The 26,287-nt window shown below is 35.9% G+C and overlaps 3 protein-coding genes and 1 non-coding gene across 5 annotated transcripts; 2 read left to right on the forward strand and 2 right to left on the reverse strand.

Annotated features, from left to right (window-relative positions):
* Positions 1 to 950: 950 nt before the first annotated feature.
* On the reverse strand, positions 951 to 2,980 carry LOC103435191 (expansin-A4-like). The gene is made up of 3 exons (XM_008373591.4): positions 2,720 to 2,980; positions 2,227 to 2,545; positions 951 to 1,518 (listed from the first exon to the last, which is right to left on the reverse strand). The coding sequence occupies exons 1-3, from the start codon at positions 2,874 to 2,876 to the stop codon at positions 1,209 to 1,211; spliced, it is 786 nt and encodes a 261-aa protein (XP_008371813.1). The 5' UTR covers positions 2,877 to 2,980; the 3' UTR covers positions 951 to 1,208.
* Positions 2,981 to 17,760: 14,780 nt separating this feature from the next.
* LOC103435239 (telomere repeat-binding protein 3-like) lies at positions 17,761 to 23,131 on the forward strand. Of its 2 annotated transcripts, none has more exons than XM_008373632.4 (10): positions 17,761 to 18,224; positions 19,389 to 19,536; positions 19,647 to 20,487; positions 20,572 to 20,757; positions 20,872 to 20,934; positions 21,024 to 21,103; positions 21,323 to 21,549; positions 22,004 to 22,321; positions 22,417 to 22,480; positions 22,627 to 23,131. In XM_008373632.4, exons 2-10 carry the CDS (start codon positions 19,456 to 19,458, stop codon positions 22,789 to 22,791), a joined length of 2,025 nt encoding a protein of 674 aa, XP_008371854.1. In that variant the 5' UTR covers positions 17,761 to 18,224; positions 19,389 to 19,455; the 3' UTR covers positions 22,792 to 23,131. The 2 variants fall into 2 exon arrangements, with proteins under 2 accessions (XP_008371854.1, XP_028961725.1); XM_029105892.2 differs by having other exon boundaries at positions 18,085 to 18,224; positions 19,368 to 19,536.
* A 2,185-nt stretch (positions 23,132 to 25,316) lies between these two features.
* Positions 25,317 to 25,855, forward strand: LOC139197802 (scarecrow-like protein 34). Its single transcript, XM_070825777.1, is given in 2 exon segments — positions 25,317 to 25,508; positions 25,683 to 25,855. Coding segments are annotated over 2 exon segments (312 nt in total). The 3' UTR covers positions 25,803 to 25,855.
* LOC114826201 (U4 spliceosomal RNA) lies at positions 25,705 to 25,855 on the reverse strand. The gene has a single exon (XR_003775122.1). It is a non-coding gene; the product is annotated as a U4 spliceosomal RNA (small nuclear RNA).
* Positions 25,856 to 26,287: the final 432 nt, after the last annotated feature.

Genomic DNA, 26,287 nt, shown 5'->3' on the forward strand with positions numbered 1-26,287 from the left:
ACATTAGGGTGTGGAAAAGTGAGAAAATTGTGCTGAAATTTTCAGCTGGCTTAAAACCCAAGACAATGAACAATTGATCTGGAATATACCACGAATGGGTAAGATCATAGGATCACTAGGAAAAGGATCCGGTAATGATCATTTTCCCCTCGCCGGATCATTTTTCTGGGGATCCTAGAGATCCCGTAATTGTAACTGTTAATCGTATATCGTGCGATAAAAAATCATTTCAAATTTTAAAATTTAAAATTAAATATAAATAATATCTAATGAAAACAATGAATGATCACGATACAATGCTCTTCTCCGTTCATCTAATTTCCTCTCCAAAACTTGAGAAAGTTACAATCAACTGAATTAAAAAATTTACCAAGTTATATGACTATAGAACCTAATCCAACCTGATGTCAGTGACGTGGAACCAACTTAAACCTCATTTAGACTTCAACACAACGAATCCAACAATAGTAGAGCATGTAGAAAAGTAGTCACAGTTTTCAGTTTAGTGGTGTGTGAAAGAAATAAACTTGGCTTAGACTGCTTGACCACGTAGCATGTCCGACAATCAAATATCGACATATCATGCATATTACTGGTAGCATCGATACCTCGATATTGTGTCAATATGCTTGTCAAGATAAATCGATATGAAAGTAAGTAACAATTTAATAATATTTTATTAGATGGTCGGACAAGACACGTGATCATGCCGCCTAATCTAAAATCTTCCCGATTGAAATGTGAAACAAACACGAATCGGTCAAAATGTTTATTCTTATTCCGCCGCGGGTGGCAGACATCCGTTCAAAGTCTATGATTGCCGGTAAAACAACACCCCAAATGCAAAGTTGCAATTTGCAGAGCATCCCACCGAAAAGCACAAAACGCAGAACAAAATCAAAAGCAAAAAGCAAAAAACAGAAAACAGAAAAATACTTGATCGTGTCTAATTGTCTATGAAATTAAAGTATATTAATTATAATTATAAATTATAATCATGATCAGATAACCAAAGCAGCGGGCTACACGACCTTTACAGCCACCTCAGCTGCTTACAACTTTCACTTTCCGGCTTTGAGCTTTTTTCACTCCACCACCACCAGTAAAAAAAAAAGTTTTAACTTTAACCCCACCCTCGAAGAGTACTTTTACTTTCTCACTCTCTTTTACCGACACCGGATATATTAAAAAGCGGGAAAATTGAATAGTTAGACCCTGAAGTTCTTGCCGGTGAAGGTTTGGCCGAACTGCCAGTTGGAAGGGACGATGTTCCAGGAGGTGGAGGTGCGTCGGTCACTGCCTGTCACCCTGAAGGAGAGCGACTGTCCAACCAGGACTGAGTTAGACTGCCAGTTCTGACCCCAGTTGCGGCTCAGGCTCATCCACGGAGTGTTCGTCCCTTTAACGTACGCCTTCACTATATCCCCCGCGCCCGCGACGTTGTGGATCAGAACCAAGTTGAAGTACTTGTGACCGTTGATTGTGAACCTGATTCCACCTTGCTTCCGGCATGGCACTCTGCGCAAAAAAGGCCATTTTAGTCAATTCGCTATTTACAAACGGCGAGATGTCATTCGCTTTACAAAAAAAAGAGGAAAAATTAAACAATGCCCCTTAAACTCAAAACCTTCTTTTTTACCAATTTACCCTCTCCATCTTTAATTTAGTCCAACTCTTATAATTTTCTAAAACGTGTTAATTTGTTCAATAAACTTAAATTGTCAATTTTAACTAATAACGGGTTGTTTTTATTAGGGAATTTTAACGAAAAACACCATGTACTATTTACTTTAACAAAAAACCATATTTTTACATTCAAAAGTCAATCCTGGTACTATTCACTTTACCCTTTATTTTGTCCTTATCATTAAAACTCAAAGTTTTCAAGCTCTTTTCATTAGTTTTCCTTTGTTTTTATCATTCAATTAAGAAAAACTAACAAAAAATGTGATCAAAATTTGATTCCGACTTGTCTATTCAACTTTCAATTTGATTAATAGACGTTAAACTTATCACATTAACTTTTAAGTTTCCGTATTTTAATGGACAAAAATAGTCTCAATTTGACAGAAAATTTGAGAAATTTTATAGTGCGAGCCTAATCGTCGTGTTTTAAAACATTAAAAGGCTCAGAACCAAATTAAAAGTCGAGGGCAAAATTCAAGACGCATTGCTAAAGTAATTTCGAACAAAAGAAAAATAGAGAAACAGAGAGAGCGAGCTCACCGGCGGTAAGAAACGGGGACAATGCCGGCGCGGTACTCAGCGATCTTGAGGAACATGGGCATGGCGAGATCGAAGTGGGTGCGAGGCGGGTTGCACCAGCCGCCATCGTCACTGGGCTGGGCGAAGTTCGGCGGGCAAAAGTTTGTGGCCGTGACAAAAATGGAGGGACTGCCAGATTTGCACCACTGTGGCTGATTGGCGCACTTGAGTTCGAAGCAAGCTCCACAGCTCAAGCCGCTGTTAAAGAGAGCCGTGCTCAGCGCAGCCGTGTTCACTCCGTAGCCCTGGCTGTACAGATTTCCGTACCCACAAGCTCCTCCTATATACACACAAAAACAATCAAAGTGAGTGGACTAAATTGAAATATTGTTAAACAAATTAGGAAATTTTGATGTGGGTCTTTGAAATTGGGGGTGTAAATCCAGAAGGAATGAACTTTATGGTATGTTATGCTTAGAAAAATGCATGGGGTCATGAAATGTTTTGGGCTTACCCATAGTTCCAGAGGCATCACTGCCACCATAGAAAGTAGCATGAGCATCCTGCCACGCGCCGCCAGTGTAAACACCAGGAATTCTGGCGTCGACTACAATGGTACTCGCCAGTGCCATGAGAGAAACAATGCAGAGCAGAGGAGCCATGGCGGCCATTGCTTTCTAGAGAGAGAGAGAGAGAGAGAAATGGGGGTTTTCGGCTGTGGAGGGTTTGGGTGTGAGGAGAAAGCAGAGGGGGTGGGGTGGTATTTATGAACAAAGTTGAAGCGAAACAATTGTCAAAAAGTGACCAAAATTATCACCTTAATTAATGCGGCTTTGGCGGTAATTTCGTTCAACTCCTTTTTTATTCTCAACTGACGTAAATGCCTTTGGGTTGATTCATTTTAGGTTTTTTAGCTTAAATAGTTGACGGTAGACAATCTCATAACTACTTTTATCGATTTTAAATTTTAGAGATTCAAGTGAGAAGTTAAGCTAATTTCAGATATCATTTTGAATATAAAATAAAAAACAAAAAACAAAAAAAAAACTTCATTTTAACGAGTTTTATGGTGAGGATTGTACATCGTACATTATGATCTTGGTGAATTTGAGGAGATAAAAGTTTGGCTCGCTTCAATTGCTCTGAGCGGAAAAAGAATATGCTGCTTGAAAGAATAGTAGTAAGAGATTAAACCTTATTGTCTAAATTTGTTCGTCCCATATTAACTTATTATCAGATTGTTATGTTCCGTCAATAAAATTATTTTGATCTTTCTATAAAGAAAAGATAAGAAAAGAAAGATGGGGGGTTTTGTGTAAAAAGGGAGGGTGGTATATGTAGGGTCAACAAGGTCGGGGCTCAAGGGAGTCGTGATGATATTGGATGAAACCGGTTTGCTTGGTTTGCAAGTTGTGGCATCAACTGCGCCCTCTCTCTTTGGCTACAAAGGAAGGATTTTCTTTCTTTTTGTTCCCTCCTTTTTGCCTCTTGACTTTCTAGATAGTGGGTGCATTGTGGACTGTATAGTGAATAGGAGGGAAGACTTTGCCTGCCCTACTCAATGGTACGGATACAATGTTTTTACTTGAAAATTTATTTTATCGCTGCGGAGTTTGATTGATATGTATTGTGGTTTGGATAAGTGTGGTTTTAGTGTTGAATTAAGGGTTTCTCTATGTGTTGATTTGCTCGCAGTTCTCTCCTTATCATTTAAATTTTGAGTTCTTATTCATTATTGTTGCCATGTTTGCTCCTTAAATCAATGTCTCTTGCAATTAGAGTAGAGCAATGCATGTTTATTCGTATTGTATTGATTGAGCATTGTAATTCTTTTATAATTCATATAAAATGATTTCTTTGGAAAATAACATAAGGTTGCCAATAGTGCGAACCTTGCATTTAACGAATATGATATAATATGGAATTCAGTCCAATACTATTAATCAACGGTGAGCATTACTTATCATATTATGAAAAAATATATTAAATCACTCTACGAATATGATATAATTTGGAATTCAGCCCAATACTATTAATCTCACAGCATGACACGTCGGTATACATTTGTATTGTCAAAAGTAATCAAGAGTGAATCTAGGGATTGATGGGGAAAATAGCTTCCCACTTTCCTAAAAGAGGAAATAAGATTCCAATAGGCACAGGCCTTTGACGCAGCTACAATTTATCCACAAATTGTCTTCTTTTTTTTTTTCTTTTTTCAAAGGGTGCGGATTGGGTTTTATCCTTCAACGGGGCCCAATCATTTCCGCATTCGTCGGTGCTCGTATTACGCCGTGCATCCGTCGTACAACTGCGTACACAGCACATGGGTACGGTGGACCTACGCATTTGCCTACGTCACTCTGACTTCCAGGTCAAATACTCAGTATTTGCTTTGTGACACCTACTTTAATCCAACATATATATATATATATATATATATATATATATAGGAATTGCTTAAGGGGAGGGATCCCCATTTTTTCAAAAAAATGGGGACACGCTCCCCACCGTTGGATTTGAATTAAATGAAATCCTGTGGTTGAGATTCTATGGCCTGTGTTTTAATCTCAACCACACAATTTCATTAAAGTCAATCTAACGGTGGGGAGCGTGTCCCCATTTTTTTTGAAAAAATGGGGATCCCTCCCCTTAAGCTCCTTGTATATATATATTTATATACAAGGATTGTTTTCCCTTCCTTTTTTCATACTCTTCCATACACTCTTGTTTGTATGGTTACGGTTAAGCCACATCAATATTTTATATTACTATTCATTTTTTGTCTTATTATATTTATAAAAAAAATATAAAATGTTGACGTGATTTAACCATAACCACACAAAACAGGAGGGCATGAAAAAAAAGAGGACATATAATCCTTGTCCTATATATATATATATATATATATATGTGTGTATAATTATTACATGTAACCCAATTATCCATCATGTTAAGTGATTTGTTTTATCTAATTATAATTAACCTAACTCAGAAATGAAAGAATATTTCTAACAAAAGCAACCAATAATTGTAGGGATTTTGGACAATATTATTGATAATTAAGTCCATGTATCACCTGATCTTATGGTGGACACTATTATCAAGGATACTTGATGACATGTTTACGTCTTGTTTTCCATTTTTTATTTTTATTGATTTATAATAGAAGAGTGATTTTTACACACAACTTTTCACTTTCTGCATGTTCATATTAATTTTTACCCTCGATTCATTTGTGATTTGTTTAATCCAATTATAAAGAGAGAGGGAGAGAGAGAGAGGGATATATATGAGTGAAAAAGAGTACAGAAATCATTACCATCGAACTCCCTAAGAAACTCTCTTGTACTATCACCATAAGTTCTATCATATTACACAATATATTCCCAAAAAAAAAAAAAAAAAATCACTTGGTATGAATGTTACTTTGCATGTAGAACATAATTTCTAATTCATTGATACAAGAAAAAAAAAGATAGGAAAAACTTTTTTTGTAGCATTGAATTTGATCTTGCACTTAACTACATATATAGAATTGTTGACAATATGAATCTCACATTAGAGAAGAGAAATATTCCTAATAGTTTAATAATCATGGGCTTCTCTCTTTTATTTCAGTTAATTTAGGATAAGGGAATTGCTAAAGAGACTCTTTCAAAGTCGGACTCTCTATGGATTTTCTGCCACTTATAATTTAACATCAATTAATGTGCCAACATTATAAAATATTGTGCAAAAAACATAAGATGACAAAAAATTCATGAATAGTCTCATTTTTGAGAGAGTCTTCTTAACATTTATTCATGCATTGAATCCAATAATCCACGTACTTTCACGTCACTTGATATATATTGTCACGAATGGTCGCATTCTATTAGAAACTCAAGATCTAGAATCGCACAATCATGAATTGGAAGGGGGAGGACAAAGGAGAGGGTGGCATTTCTATTCGACAACACATAGCTTTTTACTAAAGAAAGTCGGCACAGAAAAGCCACAAAAACGGTTAGGAAGGTAATGCCTTGCTGCCTTTTTGGATCAAGGATGTCGATTTGGGTTGACAGAAAGAGTTTATTTCGTACCCATCAAAAAAATCTAAGAGAGATATTCACCACGTCATCGCATCTCGCAAGATCATTTAGCTGTGTTGTTCAACAACACATCACCAAACCCCTTCGGTCGCCCAGTCACCCTGTGTTGGATTCAGTCCCATGAAAACACCATCTCAATGCATGTGAATATTTTCCACGACTAAAAGTCTTGTTTAATTATTTTCTAGGTCTTTCGTTTGTGTTTTACGTGTTGTGTATTGTAGAGAGAGAGAGAGAGAGAGAGAGAGACAGAGAGAGAGAGAGACTTAAATTTTACTTTCAGCGTGGCTTGGTAGATAGAACATATGACATAATTATTGATCTCCTTTGAAGCTGGGAAGGATGTTGATGTTGTTGTTTACTTTGTCTGTGATTCTGTTAACTGTGACACTTACTAGTTTCATCACCCATAAGTACTTTATATGTAGTAGTAGTTGATATGTAACCCGGTGCATGTCTTGTTGTGTGCGAGTGTGTGTTATGCAGTTATGCAATCAGATATGTGAGTTTTATGAGATTCACTCGTTTTACTGTATATAGCTGTATATAGCGGAGAAATTTAATATTTTTAATAAGAAGTGATTATAGCAATAGAGCCAAATGGTCCCTAAGGTTGACATATATAACTCTTCATTTTGGTTCCTGGCAATAAAAATCGATAAAACTGGTTACTGAGTTTGTTCACCGTAAATCATTTTGGTCTTTTTGTAAAAAATCTGTCAATATTCTCATTAATTAGAGGAGTTGGTTTGATAAAAATACTCTTAAACGGTGGTAACATGGTCGCTCACGTGACAATCTAATGAGGATATTGACTGATGTTTCATGAAAGGACCAACATGATTTACGGTAGACAAACTTAGGGACCAATCCTATCGATTTTCATTGTCAGTGAACAAAGTGAAGAGTTATGCTAATCTTAGAAACCATTTTGCCTAGAAAGCCGAAAAAAATCTCTCAATAAAGTAATTTTTAAGAGAATTGTAGATCACTAACTAGCTTTTCAAGTATGTAACATCATTTCTCACTTGGCAAGCAATTCATATGATTATGTAGTATAATAACTGAATACCAAAAAGTTCACTACGTTTCTTCAAAGTTTGGTAGTTGGTACACTCCATTTAACACTTTTTTTTTTTAATAATAATAATAAAACAAACCATTATTTGAGAGATTGTTAAATCATAATATATATATATATATTTTTTAAAGAGAACAGCGGGTGGTTCGCCACGACAATCCACATTTTGGGAGGCCAAAAAGACTCATAAAAACATTATAGTCTCGATGTGCCAAAAAGGACGCCAAATCAAAAGCTTATATCTCCAACGAATCAAAACAATTTAATCACTCAATGTGCCAAAAATGTCACCAAATGCATGTGGTGGTTGTAAAATTACAGTCCTAAAACAAATTAACCTAATTAATTAATTTTTTGCTTACTATTAGAAAGCTCATCATGCTTTGGAATTGGTTGAAAACTTGCCTCATCTTTATTAGACCTAGCAAGGGGACCATTTACTATATTTTGATGTCTCATCTTTATATGAAAAAAAGAGGCATGCAACTATATGTCTAGGCTCCATTGAGTTTTACGCAAAGCCCCTACCATGGAAAAAAAAAAAAATTAAATTCCAAGTTTCTCAAGCAAGCAAATTTAGAATCATATCTTCAACTTTCTTCCTTTTCATGCACCACACCACCACCACTAGGTTTATTATACTCAGCTTTTATAATTTTATTCTATATACAGTAATACAAGTGAGAGGATTCGCAAAACAGGGTCTCGAGTGTAAAAAGAATGTTCTTAACCAACTGAGTCATGCACTCATTGCAGTCATAATCAACTTTTTTTTTTTAAGGTTTTGTCAATTGATCTTCTTTAACCCATTCGATCGATGACCATAAATTGAGAGCGGTGTGCGAGAGATATATATAGGTGTGTGGATAACATCACCCTTCTTTTATATATATACAATGATATACTTACTATTAGGGGTGAGATGAAAAAATTAGTATTAAACTCGTTATCTATGAGATTTGAATCTAAAATAGTAAGACCTCTCAGTAACAAATAAAGACCGTAATACTAATTGGCTGCAATCATATTTAATTTTAATTTCTTTATTCATTGTTTTCGTTTTTGTAGGCGAATTGGTAAAGATAAAAGTGCCTCATGAGGACTATAACTACCACATCAACTAGTCTAACTACCACCCACATTTATAGGGCAAAGGACCAAATTACAAATCATTTTGAGAGAGTCAAGTCAATAATATTCAAGAATTCTAATTTTATTTTCCATTTTTTGGGCATTTGGGGTCAATTTATCTATCTTATTTTAAAATCAATTGGGCACGTTGAGAAGGAAATTAAACATTTTTCATATTGCTAATTACGTCAAATTTTCAACGATGAACATGAGCTAGCTAGCCAGCGCTTTACGCTACGAAACCACATGGTCCACATGGCTTTGTTGCCAAGAGAATGTATGTGCATATATACTTTAGTACTTATGGGGCAAAAACCCAGTTCATAATTAAATTTAAGTTTTTTTATGGGAATATTTTAAGGTTTTTTTTTTGTTCAAGTCAAAGGGATTTTGTACGTTAATATATACATTTGTTTGAGATGACCTGCTAGCTGATAAACCATATATAATGGCCAATTGAATATGACCTGTCAGGCCCTGAATTTGAAGTCGGTAGTGAATTAAAAATTTGAAACACGAGCTAAAAATAAAAATAAGTAAATAGAAAAACATAGTAAAACATGGCAAAAATTAAATTTCTCTTATAAAAAAATAATAAAAAAAAATTCTTTTTTATGTTAGTGAAAAATTATATCCCCAAAAAAGCCACATTCAAACTCAACAAAAGCACCCAAGAAAGGATGGATTAGATGAAGGAGACGTGAGCTCTTATCCGTTTCGAAGATAATGTGCCTGCAAGTATGTCAATTTTCTGGGTCGAAAGAATATATACAAATATAGAGTAGGTTGGTGGATCACTTTACAATGAAAGAGTTGAAGCTTTCAGAACCATTGGGCCAATGCACTTGAAAAATTGAATGAAGTTATAAGGATTGGAGGCTTCATCAGGAATATAAAATATTAATGATCATCAAAAGAACTACGTTAAAGGAAAACTAATGAAAATGGCTTGAAAACTTTGAGTTTTAATGATAAGGACAAAATAAAAGGTAAAGTGAATAGTATCATGATTGACTTTTTAGTATAAAAATGTGGTTTTTCGTTAAAGTGAACAGTACCGGGAGCTTTTCGTTAAAGTTCCCCTAAATTAAATCATGTAATTAATTTCCTTGCTTTTGGATTAAGAGAACGTAATGCAGTTTAATTAGTATATAGAACTAGTGTTTGCTTGTATTAAGTATATGGTTGTGTTTTTTTATCTACATAGCTGTGATATTCTGTTTTATTTTGTCATGAAATTTCTCTAGCTTAGATTTGGTTCCTGAACCAAAAGTCGGTTTGGTAATCATTTGGTTAGTTTTTTTATATATATATATATATTTTTTTTTTTTTGTGCTTTAGATGCAGGGAAAGTGTATGGAAGAATAAAGGAATACATAAGAGTGGTCTGAGGAAGGAAAGAAATAAAGAACAATGAATGAAAACAAAAATTTAAAAGTGAAAGTAACGTAAACTAATGTTTGGTTTATGATTTGTAGTTTTCATAATTTGTGTTATTTTCCTTATACATGTCTTCAATATATCTCCTAGAATCCCATCATCAATCTTCCATTGTTCTGTACTCATTTCTTCGATGTCTTTCCCTCCATCACTAACACAAGTTTACAAACTAAATTGTTCTCAAACGTGCCCTGAGATATTTAAATTCTACAAATACGAAGCATTACTTCCTTCCAGAAACCAATTTGCTTACGTGGTCGGACTAAAACCAAATTGTTCTCAAACGTGCCCTGAGATATTTAAATTTTACAAAATGTGAAGCGTTAGTTCCTCCGCGAAACCAATATGCTTACGTGGTAGGACATGGAACCAATGTTATACAACAACTTTGATGAAAAGGATTTGAAGTTGGGTTGGTCTTCCCAAATTACCCTGGACCACCTCATCCAATTGGAGCCCAAAAACATTTTTGGGCAGCTTGAGAGAACAAAAAGCTACTCAACTATCAAGGCTTGGGTTGGGCTTGTTAGATTTTAACTAAGTAAAGAGCCCCAAAGAGAGAGGCATTTCACAAAAATCTGATTGGCTTCCAACTTATGAGAATGTAAATCTCTAGCCACGGAAAATTGACAAAATAAATGATGATAACAAAGAATGTTTTTGCTCACCCCTTTATTTATTATCGTTAGATGAGTTTAAATTTTGAGATTTATATTTATTCGCTACAAAAAAATTGATATTTAAATTCATATAACGTTGATAAATAAGGTAATGAACATCATCATCACTACTTGAGAGAGTGGTGAGCAAAAATATTCTTGATTACAATAAGGCATTTTGTGATAAACATCATCTAGAGATGTGCAGGTAGGAGGTAATAATAATATCAATGTTAGTAATGGGGGAGGATTCTCTCCCCTTCTATTCCCATCCCATTCCCTTTCCTCCTCTCACATATTGTTTTTTGTCTCTATAAAAAAAAATTAATATAAGATATTAACGTGGCTAAACCATAACCGTTCAAATAAGAGAGGAATGAAGGGGAGAGAGATTAGGAGAGGAGGAATCCTCCTCTATAAATAGGCCGCATATCCATCTATCATAAACATTGACATAGAATGATAGCATGCAGATTAATCGGGCTCAAGTTAGAGGGCCTTTACTTGAGTTGCCTGAATTAATAAGAATGATTTATGTGAAATTGGTTGTGAGTGTGGCCCACTATTTAGTGATCTTACTTGTAGATACTTGTCGAAAAATCTAAAAATTTCTAATAAAAAGTTAACAAACTAAAAAAAAAAATAACTGTACTACTACCTGTATACCCACCATTTTTAATAAAACTTCGTTATTAGTAGTCGACTTATACAAGAATTTCTTGTAGTTTAGGCCATTGAGAGACAAATGCTAATTAACATAACTCTTATATACAAATACATCTAATAAAGTAATATATCCAAGAGTTTCATTTTTATGCAGCATAATTCAAGATTCTAAGGAATTATTCACCGATGATCCTTGTTGTTGTGTTGAATCTTGAAAAGCAAGCATATATATATATATATATATATATATATATCAGGCCTTTTATCTAAAGAGATCCTCATTTTTATTATAAAAAAAATAGTGATTAGTTGTGGGGGTCATCATACTTTAACGATTCAGATGGTCTATTTTTCAAGTTGCATCTCATAAATTGTCCTTGCAAAATATTAGCCAAAAAAAAATATTTGAGACATCTAGTTGAGTTCAAAGAAATTGACGAATACTTTGTTCTCTAAGAAATAATGAATTTTATGGTGATAATTAAATAAACAAATGGTTCCCTTCCATCCCGCCGCCCACCCTTCTATCCCTTTTGTTTTAGCTGCAACCTGTCTCTCTCTCTCATGGGACATGGGACAATGGCACAGCTAGCTAACCAAATTTTGGGCGGAGCTACCAAAAGGCAACGACGATAAGGTCTATCAACAAGAAAGGAATATTGCAAACAAAAGATTTGATGGATTAAAGATGAAAATTTATAAAGAATTACGTGAAATGTATGGTGCATAGAAAGGTGATATGTCCCAGAACAAAAGAAAAGGGCACGTGATTGCTAGCTAATTGAGCAAACACACTCCCACAGTCCCACTTGGTTCCCGATTTGTTGGCGAGTCATTGGCTTAATCCATTTGTTTAGTACACTAATCACCCCTACTTTATTCATTTACGTAGTGTCTTTAAGTGACTTGACAACTATCACTTGCATTATTGATGATTACCTATTTGTGAGTATACTATTTCTATATATCAAGATTTCTAATTAGAATTTTCTTTAATATGTCGCCACTAAATTCTAATTACGAGACAAAAATTACGATCTTTATAATCACAAAATTAATGGTTAATAATGTCGATTTTAGCGATATATCTTGAGACAATATTATTCGTTTGTTAGTGTAACTAAAATATTTCCACCTTCACACATGATCAGTATGATAATAACTCAATATAACATGTGTATGCTCTTTCTTCTTTTAGTACTCATCCCGCTCGACGTGCATGATGAATGGTATAGAAATGTCACAAGATTTATATTAAAGAAATAAGGGAGTGTAAGGGCTACACTCCTCATGACATTCAAAGTAATTTTCCTCTATGAGTAGGAGAAACATATTGTGTCATCATGAGTAAATCTTTTAAGGCAAATTGAGACTAAACCAATTTTAATAGAAGTTTTAAGGAAAACTACCAATCCCTTCCCATTCTACTTAGATTAAGCCCCAAATTGTGGGCAAATGTATACGCTTATAAGCATAAGACCATTTATATTTTTATTCTCATTGCAGATGACCCACATATCACCAATGCCTGTGTCAGAAATTGTCGGCCGACCACAGTCATTGTGAATGAAACTTTTTTTTGATCATCGAAAAATTTCAAGTCATGGTTCAACAATGACTTAAAAAACAATATGCGGAACATTTTCATCTTCAATTATGTTCTGTTGTGTGGGTTTATTGTTTTTTAACATGTATACAAAATAAAATTAGAGAACTTATGAGAAAATTCATTACTTAATATGTTTCCTTTGAAGGTCACTTTTGGACAATGACATTGAAACCAGAAAATTTGATCAGTCGGTTGTCGAAAAATTTGATCAATTAGTCACAAGGAAAAGTTTGGTGGATTGAAAAACGCGGTAGGATTGAGTGACAATCATGTAATTATTTTCGATTATAGTTGTATTTATAGAATTGTTTTGGTTGACTCTTTTATTGGTACCTACGCTAAAAATATAGTATTTTAGCTAAATAAACTAAAAACATAGTACTTTAGCTAAAAAAATTCTTATAATTGGTATTTAAACTAAAAAATCACTATCTATTATCTACAAAACTTACCACATGACCATAACTTGTGTTGTGGATACTTAGGACATGTTTGAGGTTCGTTCTCTAAAAAAACACTTATTTTCATAAGTGCTTTAATTATAGTTGCTTTGATTTTTTTTTATTAAAAATCAATTACTTAGAAAAGCACTTGAAAGTTCTTTCTTGAATGAGCATTTAACATGTGTTTCTTCAAACAAGCATTTTTTGAGTCATAAGCACTTCTAAGTCTGTCTACCAAACAAATTTAGAAGTGATTTTGATCTAGTTTGGGAGTGAGGTGCTTAAAAAAAAAAACACCTATGAAAAAAAGCTGTGAGGGTTTTAGGTGTTTGGTAAACTGAAAAAAAAGGGCTTATTTTGGAAGCTGCTGTGAGAATAAGCTGAAATCAAAGGAAAAAGCTGAAGCTGCTATTTGTAGCTTTGGAAAACTGGCTTTTTTTCAAAGCACATGGAGCTACAGTGCTCCTTTAATGAAAGGACCCACTATCAGACTACTTTTTTTTCCAAAAGTTTTTTTACAAAAAAGTTTACCAAACGCTCTGCTGATTTATTTCACAGCCGCTTATTCTCACAGTACAGCTGCTTATTCTCACATCAGCTTTTTTTCAAAGCACAGCAATACCAAACCAGCCATTTGAATGTTAGAAATCGAAATCAATTTAGCCCTTTTAGAAACAGTTTCGAACATACTCTTAATAAGCCTTGTAGACATAAAATGATACATCTTGGTTGTAGACAAATTCTCTCCTTACGTAACTCTTCAAAATGAGATTTGCTTGCTACTAGTACTATAACTAGTAGTATGTCTTTTCACTTGACTTATAAATAAAATGTTTTATGTTCGATTCTTATAAATGTTTAATTGATATCAATTAATTATAGGGAACTTTAACGAAAAATTTTCGGTACTGTTTACTTTAACGAAAAATCATATTTTTCACTAAAAAAGCAATCATGATACAATTCATTTTACCATTTATTTTATTGTTATCTTTAAAATTCAAAATTTTCAAACATTTTTCTTTAATTTTGCTCTTATTATATTGACGAGTCAGAGGCATTTAATTCAAATCTTCATCACTTTGTTATAAAAGTAAAACTATCGTTGCATACAAAAAAGATTGACTTGCTTAAATCACACGTAACATCAATCAAAGCACATGAATCTCAAAAAATAAAATAAAACAAAAGCACATGAAGCCCATTTCACATTAAAAATAATAAAAAAAAAGAGAGTAGGTGAAGCCCAAACTCCGGTAGACCATAAACCCAATCCACTCGCAGCCACTCACCCACCAACCAGTCCAAAATGTAACCGATCAGCGTATAAAAAGCAAGAGGGTGACCGGCTACCGGATACGTTGGCGGGCGTGGCAGGACAGTTACTGTGGGCTTCCCGAAGAAAGTGAAGGAAACGTGTAAGACAACTGATAACCCGATAGTTTTGACGGGATAACCGCGAAACCGCATTTGGCCACTCATTCCGTTATCTTCTATGCCTTTTCTGCGCGCCACCCAATCAAATCCCCTCCTCCTAGTAACTAACGCCGTCAAATATTCTCTGCCTCAATCCGTGTTTTTTTCCACCACCATCACTTCTACATCTATCTCCGACCAGGACAGACGACAAGTCATGTAAAAGTGTCGCACTAATTCCACGTGGCGAAACATCGTAATCTTAATCGGTCGTTTGGTGTTAGAATTATGGGTTTAGTTTAAGTTGTTTTAGGCCATTGATTTGTTCTTAGGGTTACGTGGTTTTATTGATTCATTTTACAAACCCCACTCAAACCATTAAACAAAATATTCTCAAAACATGCCTAAGCCTCTGCAGCGTCCCTTTATCTGAGAAATATAATCACTTTTTCTGTGTCTTTCGTCAAGTGATTTATTTACGCAATTTAAGAGATAGAAATAAGGCAAATTGTTGATTGTATACTTGTATTTGTATGATAGCTAGAATTTCCTCTTAGGTGATTACGTGTAAAATTTGGGTGGGAACTTCATGCTACGTTAAATGAGTTGTAGTTAAAATATTTTGATAAATAAGTCGGAATCTATAACATATATTATATTTTAACTCTCATTTTGCCATGTCGCAAGATAGTTGCCAAACAGACCTCAAAGGTTTTAAATAATCTCTCTACGTAGAAGTGTATAATCACTTCGTTTCTTTTCTTTTTCTAGAGACAAAGTAATGCTAATAAAAATAATCTTATTAGTGACCGGATAAATAGTGTATAAACCATTAAAAGCTGTTGCTTAGGAACACACTAAAGTGTTATTATATAAACAAGTTGGCATCCCATGTATATGATAGTCTGAATCTGTTCTTTTATTTAAATAAAGGAACTTTAACGAAAAATTTTCGATACTGTTCACTTTAACGAAAAATCACATTTTTACATTAAAAAATCAATCATGGTACTATTTACTTGACTCCTTATTTTGTCATTATTGTTAAAACTCAAAGTTTTCAAACTCTTTTAATTAGTTTTCCTTTCAAATAATGGGTCATATTAGAATATAATTAAATATATTTGTGAGACCATAATTTCTACCTTCCTGGAATAGTGAATCCGTCAAATCAATATGTCGATCTGTTTTGGAGTGAGTCACGCAATCCAGATGTTACTATAACAACATGTCAACATAGCATGGTTCCATGCTAGATTCTTGAAGCAACTCTATTGTTGGAGCCTTAATGGGACTACACGGTCAGCCGCCCGGAGGCTCTCTAACCGGAGTGGGTATCGTGGATACTCTACATTGTGCCTAACAACTCGCATTCAGATACCATCAATCACCAAACATATCCTAATTGCCAAATCCTAACTGCATGTATGATTGGGCAGACTAATGGTACTCTAACCCATGATGTGCCTACTACAAGAGAATGAGTAAGATTCTCTCTTCTCTTTTTTTTCCTCCCATTTCCTCTTCTTCTATTTGAATGGTCACAGTTAAGCTACATCAACATCTTATACTAATTTTTTTTTTTTATAGAAAGAGAAAGACAAAATAGAGAATGTGAGAGAAGGGATGGAAGGGGATGTAAAGAGAAGGAGAGAGAATCCCAGTCCGTTGTCTTGCCCCATGTTGTTGATGCAATATGGCACCAAGCCTTATTTCTAACGACTCAGACATTTGGCATAGCACTCATAAACTAACTCCCGAACACCTATAAGTAGGCCCCTCGACTCTTAGATTAGACACTTCCATCCATCTTAGAATATACAACTTACCATCCATCACTCATTTCTTACTTGATCGTCGGAGCACCTACGCCGAGAACTATCCTCCCCGATGTCTAGTTTCATGATCCTTCCCTTATCTTTGTTCTTGCAGGTTCACTCGCCAACCTGAGTAGAATCTGGTCCAACAATATTAAAGAAAAACTAATAAAAATGACTTGAAAACTTTGAGTTTTAATCAAAAGGACATAAAAGTGTTGTAAGTGAATAGTACCATGAGTGATTTTTTAGAGTAAAAATGTCATTTTCGTTAAAAGTGAACAATATGAAAGTGTTTCGTTAAAACTCCACAATATCAATGGATAACAGTGAATTGTTTGAAGTGTATTTTCGTAATTTGATTAGACAGTTTACTTTAGAATATACAATTACACATTATTGGGGGTAAGAATCTATGATCACATGGCTATAGCCCATAGAGATGTATGTGGGTGATGTCAAGGGTTAAATATTTTATTCTTTTGCATATTCTAATTATTCTAAGATTGATCATCACTGATTCATGAGTGATATAATACTACTCTTCAGTTTAACTGTTTACTAGAGATTAAGAGTTCGTCTGGATATATTTTTAAAATAACTGAAAGCGTTTTTAAAGAAAATATTTTTGGATTTTAAAAGTACTTTTAAGTGCTTTTTCGGGATTTACTTGCAGTTTTACTAATGATTGGTTCTAAAAACATTTTCACTAAAAACGCTTTTAATAATTTTAAAAACACATCTAAACGAGTTCTAATTCTATGGTTGTAGCTAACTGTTACAAAGCAAAAGGGTTAGACTTAGCTTTAAGAAGATGAAAGAATAAATTAACAAATACTCCATCTTCCTCTTTGCAAAATAAATCTGAGTGAGTGATGATAAAAGAAGAATAAACATTTTGTCTCGGCTTCAAACTATGTAGTTTGAAGAGAGTCTACGAAGAATCACATTCTGAGAAAGACTCATTAGTATTTCTTTTTTCATTTTCATTGCCCATTCCAACAAAAAAAATTATCGTTCGAAAATAAGAAAATTGTTATTAACATTATGAAATTCTCATTTTGCACTCCAAACATTTTATATTTAAAAAAAAAACAACATTTGTGACAAGTATGAAATAAATTTTTCGGAGTGGTAATAACAGTTCTCGAAAATATAAGGAAAACAAAATATGACTTGGGAGGTATACGTGGCAAGAGAGCTCTATCTCCACCTCAGCCGGTGGATTGATGAATGTAGAAGAAAAGGAGGAGGGAAGGAAGAAGAGGAAGAACTGGTCCAAGAGATAGAGAGAGAGACAGAGAGAAAAAAGAAGGAAAAAGAGAAGAGGGGGTTTAGGGAGCCTGCAATTACCCGGACATTATTGCCCTTTTACTGGCTCGCCTGGTTTTGTGGTCAGAAAACCATGAAACATATATAAGAAGGGGTTTAAGGCCACTGTTTCTTCTGCATGGTTTTTGTATGTACAAAATCGTTAACATTTTACAATCCAATTGGGTTTTTCCTTTTCGCAGAGAGATTTAGAGAGAGAAACTACCAATTCTTGCTTCATATTCTCGCAGATCTCTTACACATTTCCCAGATTTTCTGTTTTTTCTTTCCCTGAAAATTTGTAGATATATTGGTTTTAGATTTAACCCAGAAGAAGATCTTTGTCCAAGAGGTGAGTAAATCGAGCTTCTCTGCTGGGATTTTGGTTTGATGCAATTTGGGTTTTAGTTTTTGAGAATTCAGCGTTGTTCTGGTCAATAACTATGGGTTTTGCTTCGGTTGAGCAATTGGGTGTGTTCAATTACTGCATGCAATTTTGAATTTCGATTGAGATCGGGATCTGATTGGGGAATTTGGGTTGTGTTTAGATGTGCTGAATTGGGTTTGATTGAGAATTTGTGGTCGTGATCAGAATCATGGGTTTTGTTTTGCATGAAGTCCATTTCTTTTGATCTGAGGTTTATGGGATTTTAGTTTTGCTTTGAATTCATTCATCGCTGCGTAAAACAGATTACAGAACTAAGATCGGAATTGGCGTTGGATTTGTAATTGCTTTTGCTGAATTGGATTTGATTTGGAATTCTTCTTGTTGTGTATTCAATTTTTCAAATGGGAATTCGTTTTCTGGGTTTTGGGTTTATGAAGTTAAATGCAATTTACTTTTCTAAGTTCTTTTTATATTAAACAACTAGTTTCAGATGTGATCGGAGCCTTGACTTCCAATTTGGTTCCGGTTCATGCTTGATATTGTATCTGTTCAATTACCTGAAATTTTCTTTTGAAAAGACCTCTGATTAGGGTTTTAAGATCTGGTTTATGATTTTCTGCATACCGCGGAGCAGATTAGTTTAGTTTTTATTATGTTTTCGTTTCAAGCTTTGGTTCAAGTCTTTCGAGTAGTTTTATATTCCAAATCTTACCGTGTTGGATTTTGCTATTGTTCCTCAATCAATCTGAGGGATCTGTTTGATTTCTAAGAATTATAGGAATAATTAGGCACTTAAACCTAGAGGGGTGGTTTGGTGGTTAGGAGACTTGGAGGGCTAATCATGAGTTTTACGTTATGGATCACGGAGGCAGTCTATTCTTGCTATATTTTTAGTTAATATATGCATCTTTAAAGAGGGAACATTATATCGCTAATTCGATCTCATTGCGATCTCATTGTGGGATTTTATTTTATGTTGGTTTTGATATAGTAGTATGACTTAGGATTCTGAATTTATTGTTATCTTCCTTTTGTGATCAATGAGATTTTGTTTTGATTATACAAACACATTTTCCCCAAGCTAAGCCTGACACGTGTTCTTTCTATGAAATGAATATCTTATGACAGTGAACTGAATGCGGGGTTGATGCTTCTTTGTGTTTGATGAGTTCAAACTGCCATGTATGCTTGAGATATGGTGTTGAAGAAGAGGCTCGATTTTGGATTTAATGGCTTCCAGGTCCCTACTATACCTAGAGCTCCCAGATCAGCTAGGGTAAGCATTCCTGAAATTCTAGGGTTGCCTCTTTTTGTTTTCTCCTTACCTTTTTGGTTTTGGATGATAAACCCTGTATTGAATTCATGAATTTCGCTTACTGGTTTCAGAGGGGCCCACATAGGAAGTCGGTCGAGGATGGCCAATTCTGTGCATTTGAATTATTGGCCTCTTTAGCTGGAAAGTTATTGCAGGAGAGTGAAAGTTCTGCCTCCAGTAATGCTTCTGAAGGAAATTTGCAGCCTGCCTTTGGCATAGACGTTAAGCAGGAAAGACAAGATGAACATAAACCTCTGAAAGAAGAGTGCCCTGATCAGGGAAGCTCCGAAGAAAGCGTTTCTTTAGGGCTGACATCCCAAAACGTAGATCAGAAGGGCATTCTAAAAGAAATTCCGTATGCCGACAGTGATACTGTTTTGGAACGCACTTCAGTTATTACAACTTCAGACAGCTCTGCAAAAGCTGGGCGCCGGGCAAAGTCTGTAATTTCCAGTAGCAGGCCCACATTTCAAAATTATTCTGGTAAGGTAGAGGGGGGATCCCTGGGTATTGTGGAGTCCTGTTACGGTAATATAGCAAATGGAATTGAAGTACAGGAAGATAGTAAGCCGTTAGAAACTGGAGCTTTGAAGATAGCTAACCCATGCAGTTCCAAGGATCCAACTGAACTGCATGCAAAATATCCTGCAATGCTCAATGGAGACAGCAATGTCAAATTGTCATTGTTCAGGGATCCTGTTTCTAATGCTTCTTTTTCCAGGCATAGGAATGATATTGAATTAGGTAGTAGAGATGATGACGAAAACTTTACTAGGTGCATTAAACCTAGCAACAGGGTGAAGGTCTTTAGGCCTCCACCACGTGTTGGAGACCGAAGAATAAGGAAGTTACTGACATCCAAGTACTGGAAAGCGGCTCCAAAGTTGAGGGAATGTGAGCACTATAGATATGGTAAGTTTCTTATCGTGCTTTGGTTAGCATCATAAATCGATGCAAATTCATTTAATGTTGAGCTTGTGTTTTTGGTTTTTCTAGATGGGGGAGTAAAAACTATTTATCACAAAAGGAAAACCTTTTACAACCGTGAAAGATCTCAACGTGACACTCTTTATAAGAGGAGGAAACTGGTTGATCGGAGTTGGGTAGTGACTTCTGATGGAGGGTTTAGTGGTGAAAGTGTTTCTAACTCACCCGATAACGGAGATAAAACTGGTCCAGCTGGTATGCTACTTTGGCACAATTATGTAGATATTTTGTTGTTACTGTTTCTTTATGTGTTCTTGGGACTTAAGGCTTGTGGTATTGGTTTTTCTTAATAGTTATTCTTCTGTGCAGCAAACGGAGTGTCAGCTTCAGTTATTGGTCATCTAACATCTTTCCGCTCTGAGGAATCTCACGGTAATTAAAGTTTTGAAGATTTGGTGTTAAACACTTTCCTTATTCGATTGTATAACCAGTATCATTGTGCATTATATTTCCTTCTGCAGTGAAATTGAGAATCAAATCCTTTAGGGTTCCAGAGCTTGTCATTGAGGTCCCAGAAACTGAAACAGTCGGTTCATTGAAGGTATTAATTGAGACGCATTATTTTATTTTACGTGCCATCGGCCATAAAATAATGTACAGGTCGCAGGTTTTCTCCTTCCTCTTTACAATAAGAATTTTCCTCAATGGCATGGAATATGCTTGTTTATTCACTAGTATTGAGTCTTGTTTAGCAAGTAGTTGTTGACTATTCGTCACTTTGGGCCTGAATATTTTACATTTGTGATATGAAATTTTACAGAGGACAGTCATGGATGCAGTGAATGCCATACTTAGGGATGGTTTAAGTGTTGGAGTACTAGTTCAAGGGAAAAACATAAGAGATGACAACAGAACTCTAATGCAGATGGGAATTTCTTCCAAAGACAGTTTGGATTCTCTGGGTTTTATGTTGGAGCCAAGTCATGTGCAAGCTCCTCCATTTTTGTGTTCTGGCGATCCTCCATTTTCATGCAAGATGGTGGCCAGGTAATTGATGTGTTGTGAGAAGTCCCTTGTCTAAAGTTGGAATATTTTTTATTGCCCATTTGGGTCGACTTTGTTTTCTTTCATAGTTGTTGATATGCATGCTGAGATGGTATTTTTCTGCTGGAATTTATGACGTTTGTTTTCCGTATTTAATTAAGTCTATAGCTGCTTATACAAAATATTTGAGGCTGGTTGGACAATTAATAGATGAATTTCCCTCCGGTATGCGTTATTTGATTTAGTATCATAAATTCTTAATTAATGCAATTTTGTTGGCAATAGTGTGCTAATTATTCATGATGATGGTGTTATGATGCATATGTGGAAAAAAAAAATTGTTCAGCTTTAATCTAAATGGATAGGACAAGTTTTGCATTACGGTTCTGCTCTGTTGACTTGAGGAACAGCTTTTCACGTGTGTTCTCATTACAGCAAATATGCATCGTTGTTTCAGGTCCCCAGGCTTACCTGTCTTGGACTCTCCAATGTCTGATGTGTTGTCTGACGTTCCTCCTACAACCAATTCAGGCAGTCTTGCTGAAACTAAGCATGAACCAGTTTCCTCTCATATTGACATATTGACCAACAAAACAATGCTGGAATCCCAGGCGCTAGTTGCAATTCCAGAAATGAGCATGGAGCCACTAGCCATAGTTCCTGTGAGCCAGAAAACTAAGCGATCTGAGCTTGCACAGCGTCGAACCAGGAGACCATTCTCTGTCTCAGAAGTCGAAGCATTGGTGACAGCAGTTGAGGAACTTGGAACTGGAAGGTGTGATGTTCGTTACCACTTAAACAGGATCAGTGTGAGATGCATGATTCCATTTTGAAGCATAATAGTGGTTTAACAATGTTATGAATCTGCAGGTGGCGCGATGTTAAATTGCGCTCATTTGAGAATGCAGATCATCGAACTTATGTGGACCTGAAGGTAAACTTTGTTTGTCTGGTTATCTTGTCCTACATCACTCGATCATTATTTTGTTTGCAGGTACATTGCCATTGAGTGCTTCTCTGGAAAGCACAGGTTACATGATTTGTGTTGTATTTGATGTGCTTTGTGGTGGTTTTATGCAGGATAAATGGAAAACCTTAGTCCACACTGCAAAAATCTCTCCTCAGCAAAGAAGGGGAGAGCCCGTTCCTCAGGAGCTTTTGGACCGAGTGTTGGCTGCCCATTCTTACTGGTGCCAACACCAAGCAAAGCAACACAGCAAGCACCCGGCCTTGCCAACATTCTGAAGATCACAGATGCACCCGACCGAGAGGCATGGAGCTGAAAGGTATCCGATTGTATGATGTAGAAAAAAACAGGAAACGTTGACAGAAACAGGGAAAGAAGAAGACAACTGTACAAATGACCCAAAATTTGTGTAAAATCCTCACCCCCACAGTTTAAATTCAATTGCCGGCGTCTCTGTCTGAGGGAGGCCGGCAAATGTAAATGGTTCGGCGGAATAAAGATCAGTCTAACAGAAACTCACAGTCGTTTGAATTCAATTTGTTTTTATTTCACCAACTTGTAATGTAGAGAAATGTGAATGTTCATAAACAGGAATAAACTTGTCTTAATTATCTTCAATTTGTTGCTTCTGTGTTAGTAACTTCCATGTGAATGTGATGCGTGTTACTTGCATTGCAAGTCAGTCAACGTCATTGTTTTCGATTCAAAGATGGGTTGCAATTGCATGATTGAGTTGCGTATAATTTACACCTTTTTGGTTGGACTAATTATTTATTTAATTTTTTTGAATTGGCCAACTAACTTGGGCGGTGGCTCTGACATATTAGCACATTTGGCACGTGCAAAACCACGTGTATAGTTGAGAAAAAATAAATTTATCTTGTTGAGTTGTTGCCTGGCAAAGTTTGTAGTGTACGCAACTTCTTCTTGCCTACTTACCTACGTATTTTGAATTGGTCAGCATATCACCAAGGAACTAAATTGGATCTAAAACACCTCAAAACGGTGTTAAAGTATCTTTGTAAATATTTGTTGTGAGTAAAATTTCATCGGTTATGGATATATGTTCGTGGGTACCTTCGTACCCAAAGTGTTACTGTCAAAAGCCCACATTAGGTATGCACGAGGGTCCCGAAATAAAAGTTGAATTCTTGAAACAATGTTGTTCTGTTCACCTATATGAAAGGAGCTGATGATAATATGATCTCCTCACTCTTGATCACATGGCCATATTACCTTTTGGGCATTTGGCCCAAAATTAAAAAATTAAAACAAAATAACACGAAAAAAGAAAGAGTAATTAAAAAAATCAAAGACTTAATTTGAGTTGAGCTTGGTGTGTAACTAAAGAGGACATTAAATGTAATTGGTTGTGATGAAGAGGGAGGAAAGGGCTAATTAACATGCACGCGAGTGATATTATTTGTTAATACTTTATGAAACTCACATGCATCAACAATTGACAGTCACTTACACGCTTGTGAATACGAACTTTGAACGATATAATGTATCTGAGACAACATGTTGTGTTCAGAAATACTAACCAGAATTTAGGTAATGTATCTGAGATAATGTATATGAGACAACAGGTAAGTTTCTTGATCCAAATTGTGCACCTTCACATCCAATTTCGAGTAATTTGGGCCCGGATTTGAGCACGAATTCGGATGGGGAATCATCCGAGGACTGCGATTTTAGTGATGTGGTTCTCAAAGTACATTAACCAAATTCCTATGGAAGAAAAGACCGAAATATATCATGAGCCTGCAGCATTTGAAGCTGCAGAGCAATCATTTTATGAGCTTCTTGGAGAGGATCACTCTCTATCTCCTCCTTGTGACATGACTTCGTATGCTGATCAAAACAATGAAAGCCGAGATGAATGTCATCCTTGGCTTTCTAGTGATTACAATACTACCTCTTGGATTGGCTTCGGGGTTGCGATTTGCGTGAGTACAAATCCTTGCATGTTTCTTCTCAGTCCAATTCTTTGTCATTCCATGCCTCATCGAATGGAAGTGGTAATATTGTAGACAGGGTGTGAATTCTTTTCCGAGCACTCTTAGAGTTCCTCACTTTTTGAATTGAGATTGTGTCGGCTGTGCAATTTAAAAGAGGCTCTGAGGAAGCAAGTAGGTTTCTTCCGAATGGTAATGGACAGATTGTTAATTTGGAAAGTAACACGATGTTACTTAACGAGGGGAAGGCAGATGCTATACGTATGGGAGCTGAGGTAAGGAAGTGGTGGATTTGATAACTCTTTTGACTCTTTGTGCACGAGCGGTTGCAGCTAATGATAAGAGGACGCGCAATGAGTTGCTTAAGCATATCAGACAGCATTCTTCTCTTCTGGCAGTGGAAAACCCGATGCAAAGACTAGCTCACTATTTTGCTGATGGTCTTTGAGGCACGCATGGATGGATCCGGTGCTCAGATTTACAAACATCTTGTGTCCAAGCCAGCATCAGCTGCAGATGTCTTGAAGGCTTACTATCTATATCTTGTTGTGTGTCGTTTAAGAGGCTATCGTTTTTCTTCTCAAACAAGACAATAATGGAAGTAGCTGAGAAAGCAACAAGGATGGTATGCGGAAACTTATAAAGTTCCATTTCAGTTCAATGCAATAGCACAAAAGTAGGACACCATTCAAATCGAGGATCTTAAAATTGATCGTGACGAGGCGCTTGTTGTGAACTCGATACACAGTTGTTTTAAAACTCATCAGGAGTCAGGACCATAAATCCGGATATCTACACATTGGGGATTTCGGGAGGGCCTCTTCCACTTTTCCACATTGTTCGATATGCTTGAGATGAACGTCCCGCATGATGCTCCAGAGAGGATTTTGATTGAGAGGGAGGTCTTCGGTAAGCAGGCAATGAATGTCATTGCGTGTGAGGGTTCGGAGAGGTTGAGAGACCAGACATACAGGCAGTGGCAGGTGAGGAATCTGAGGGCCGGGTTTACGCAATTTGAATCACGAGATTTTGCGAAGGTTAGCAAAGGACATCCTCCCTCTGTCATTTGCGGCATCCAGCGTTAGGGACAATCTTGTAATTTTATTAACATAATTTACCGTATTTGTATTTTCCGCTGTACATATAATCTTACATCGAGTAATTATAATTTATACCCCTATTATTTATTTTAATAAACCATCGACTGCAAGAAATTTGGACTAGGAATTGTAGGGCTTTACCCCGAAGGGAGCCCTTCCAGAAATTCTCAGAGGCCAAGGCTGAGCCCAGGCCAGTGAGGGGGTTTGGAAATAGTTTTCAACCAGCAATAGACACGCCTCGGTTAGAACCTCATAAGCTGCGTCATTGCCCCAAGCGCAAAGATGGTTTCAACAAACGGCTTCTGTTCCATTTTATAGTCTCTCCAGCAGCTTCTCATCTATCTCTGGGCGATGTGGGACAACAGCAACAACTTTATCTCACCAATTGTATTGTATTCCTCGCTTTCCCCGTTCAACAGCTAACCTATTTTATCCAACAGAATTGCGTTTTCTTATAGGCAATAACCCACCAAAGAATTTAGCGCTACTACGATTTACACCTTCTTAGGTTGGGAATGAGTTGTAGAGTTTCAATTTCCTCACAATAACATTGTATTATGAGAGTTAAAAGTCGTACTCATATGCTATTTGGTATTACGATTTAGTGATATTCCTTTTCACTTGTATGTGAGAAGTCTTAGGTTTAATTCTCATCAAAAACAAAATTGAACCGCATTATTGCTAGCTCATTGAGAGAGTTAGCAACTCTCCTACCT

This window comes from Malus domestica, chromosome 07 (genome assembly GCF_042453785.1).
Source record: "Malus domestica chromosome 07, GDT2T_hap1".
Lineage (NCBI taxonomy): Eukaryota > Viridiplantae > Streptophyta > Magnoliopsida > Rosales > Rosaceae > Malus > Malus domestica.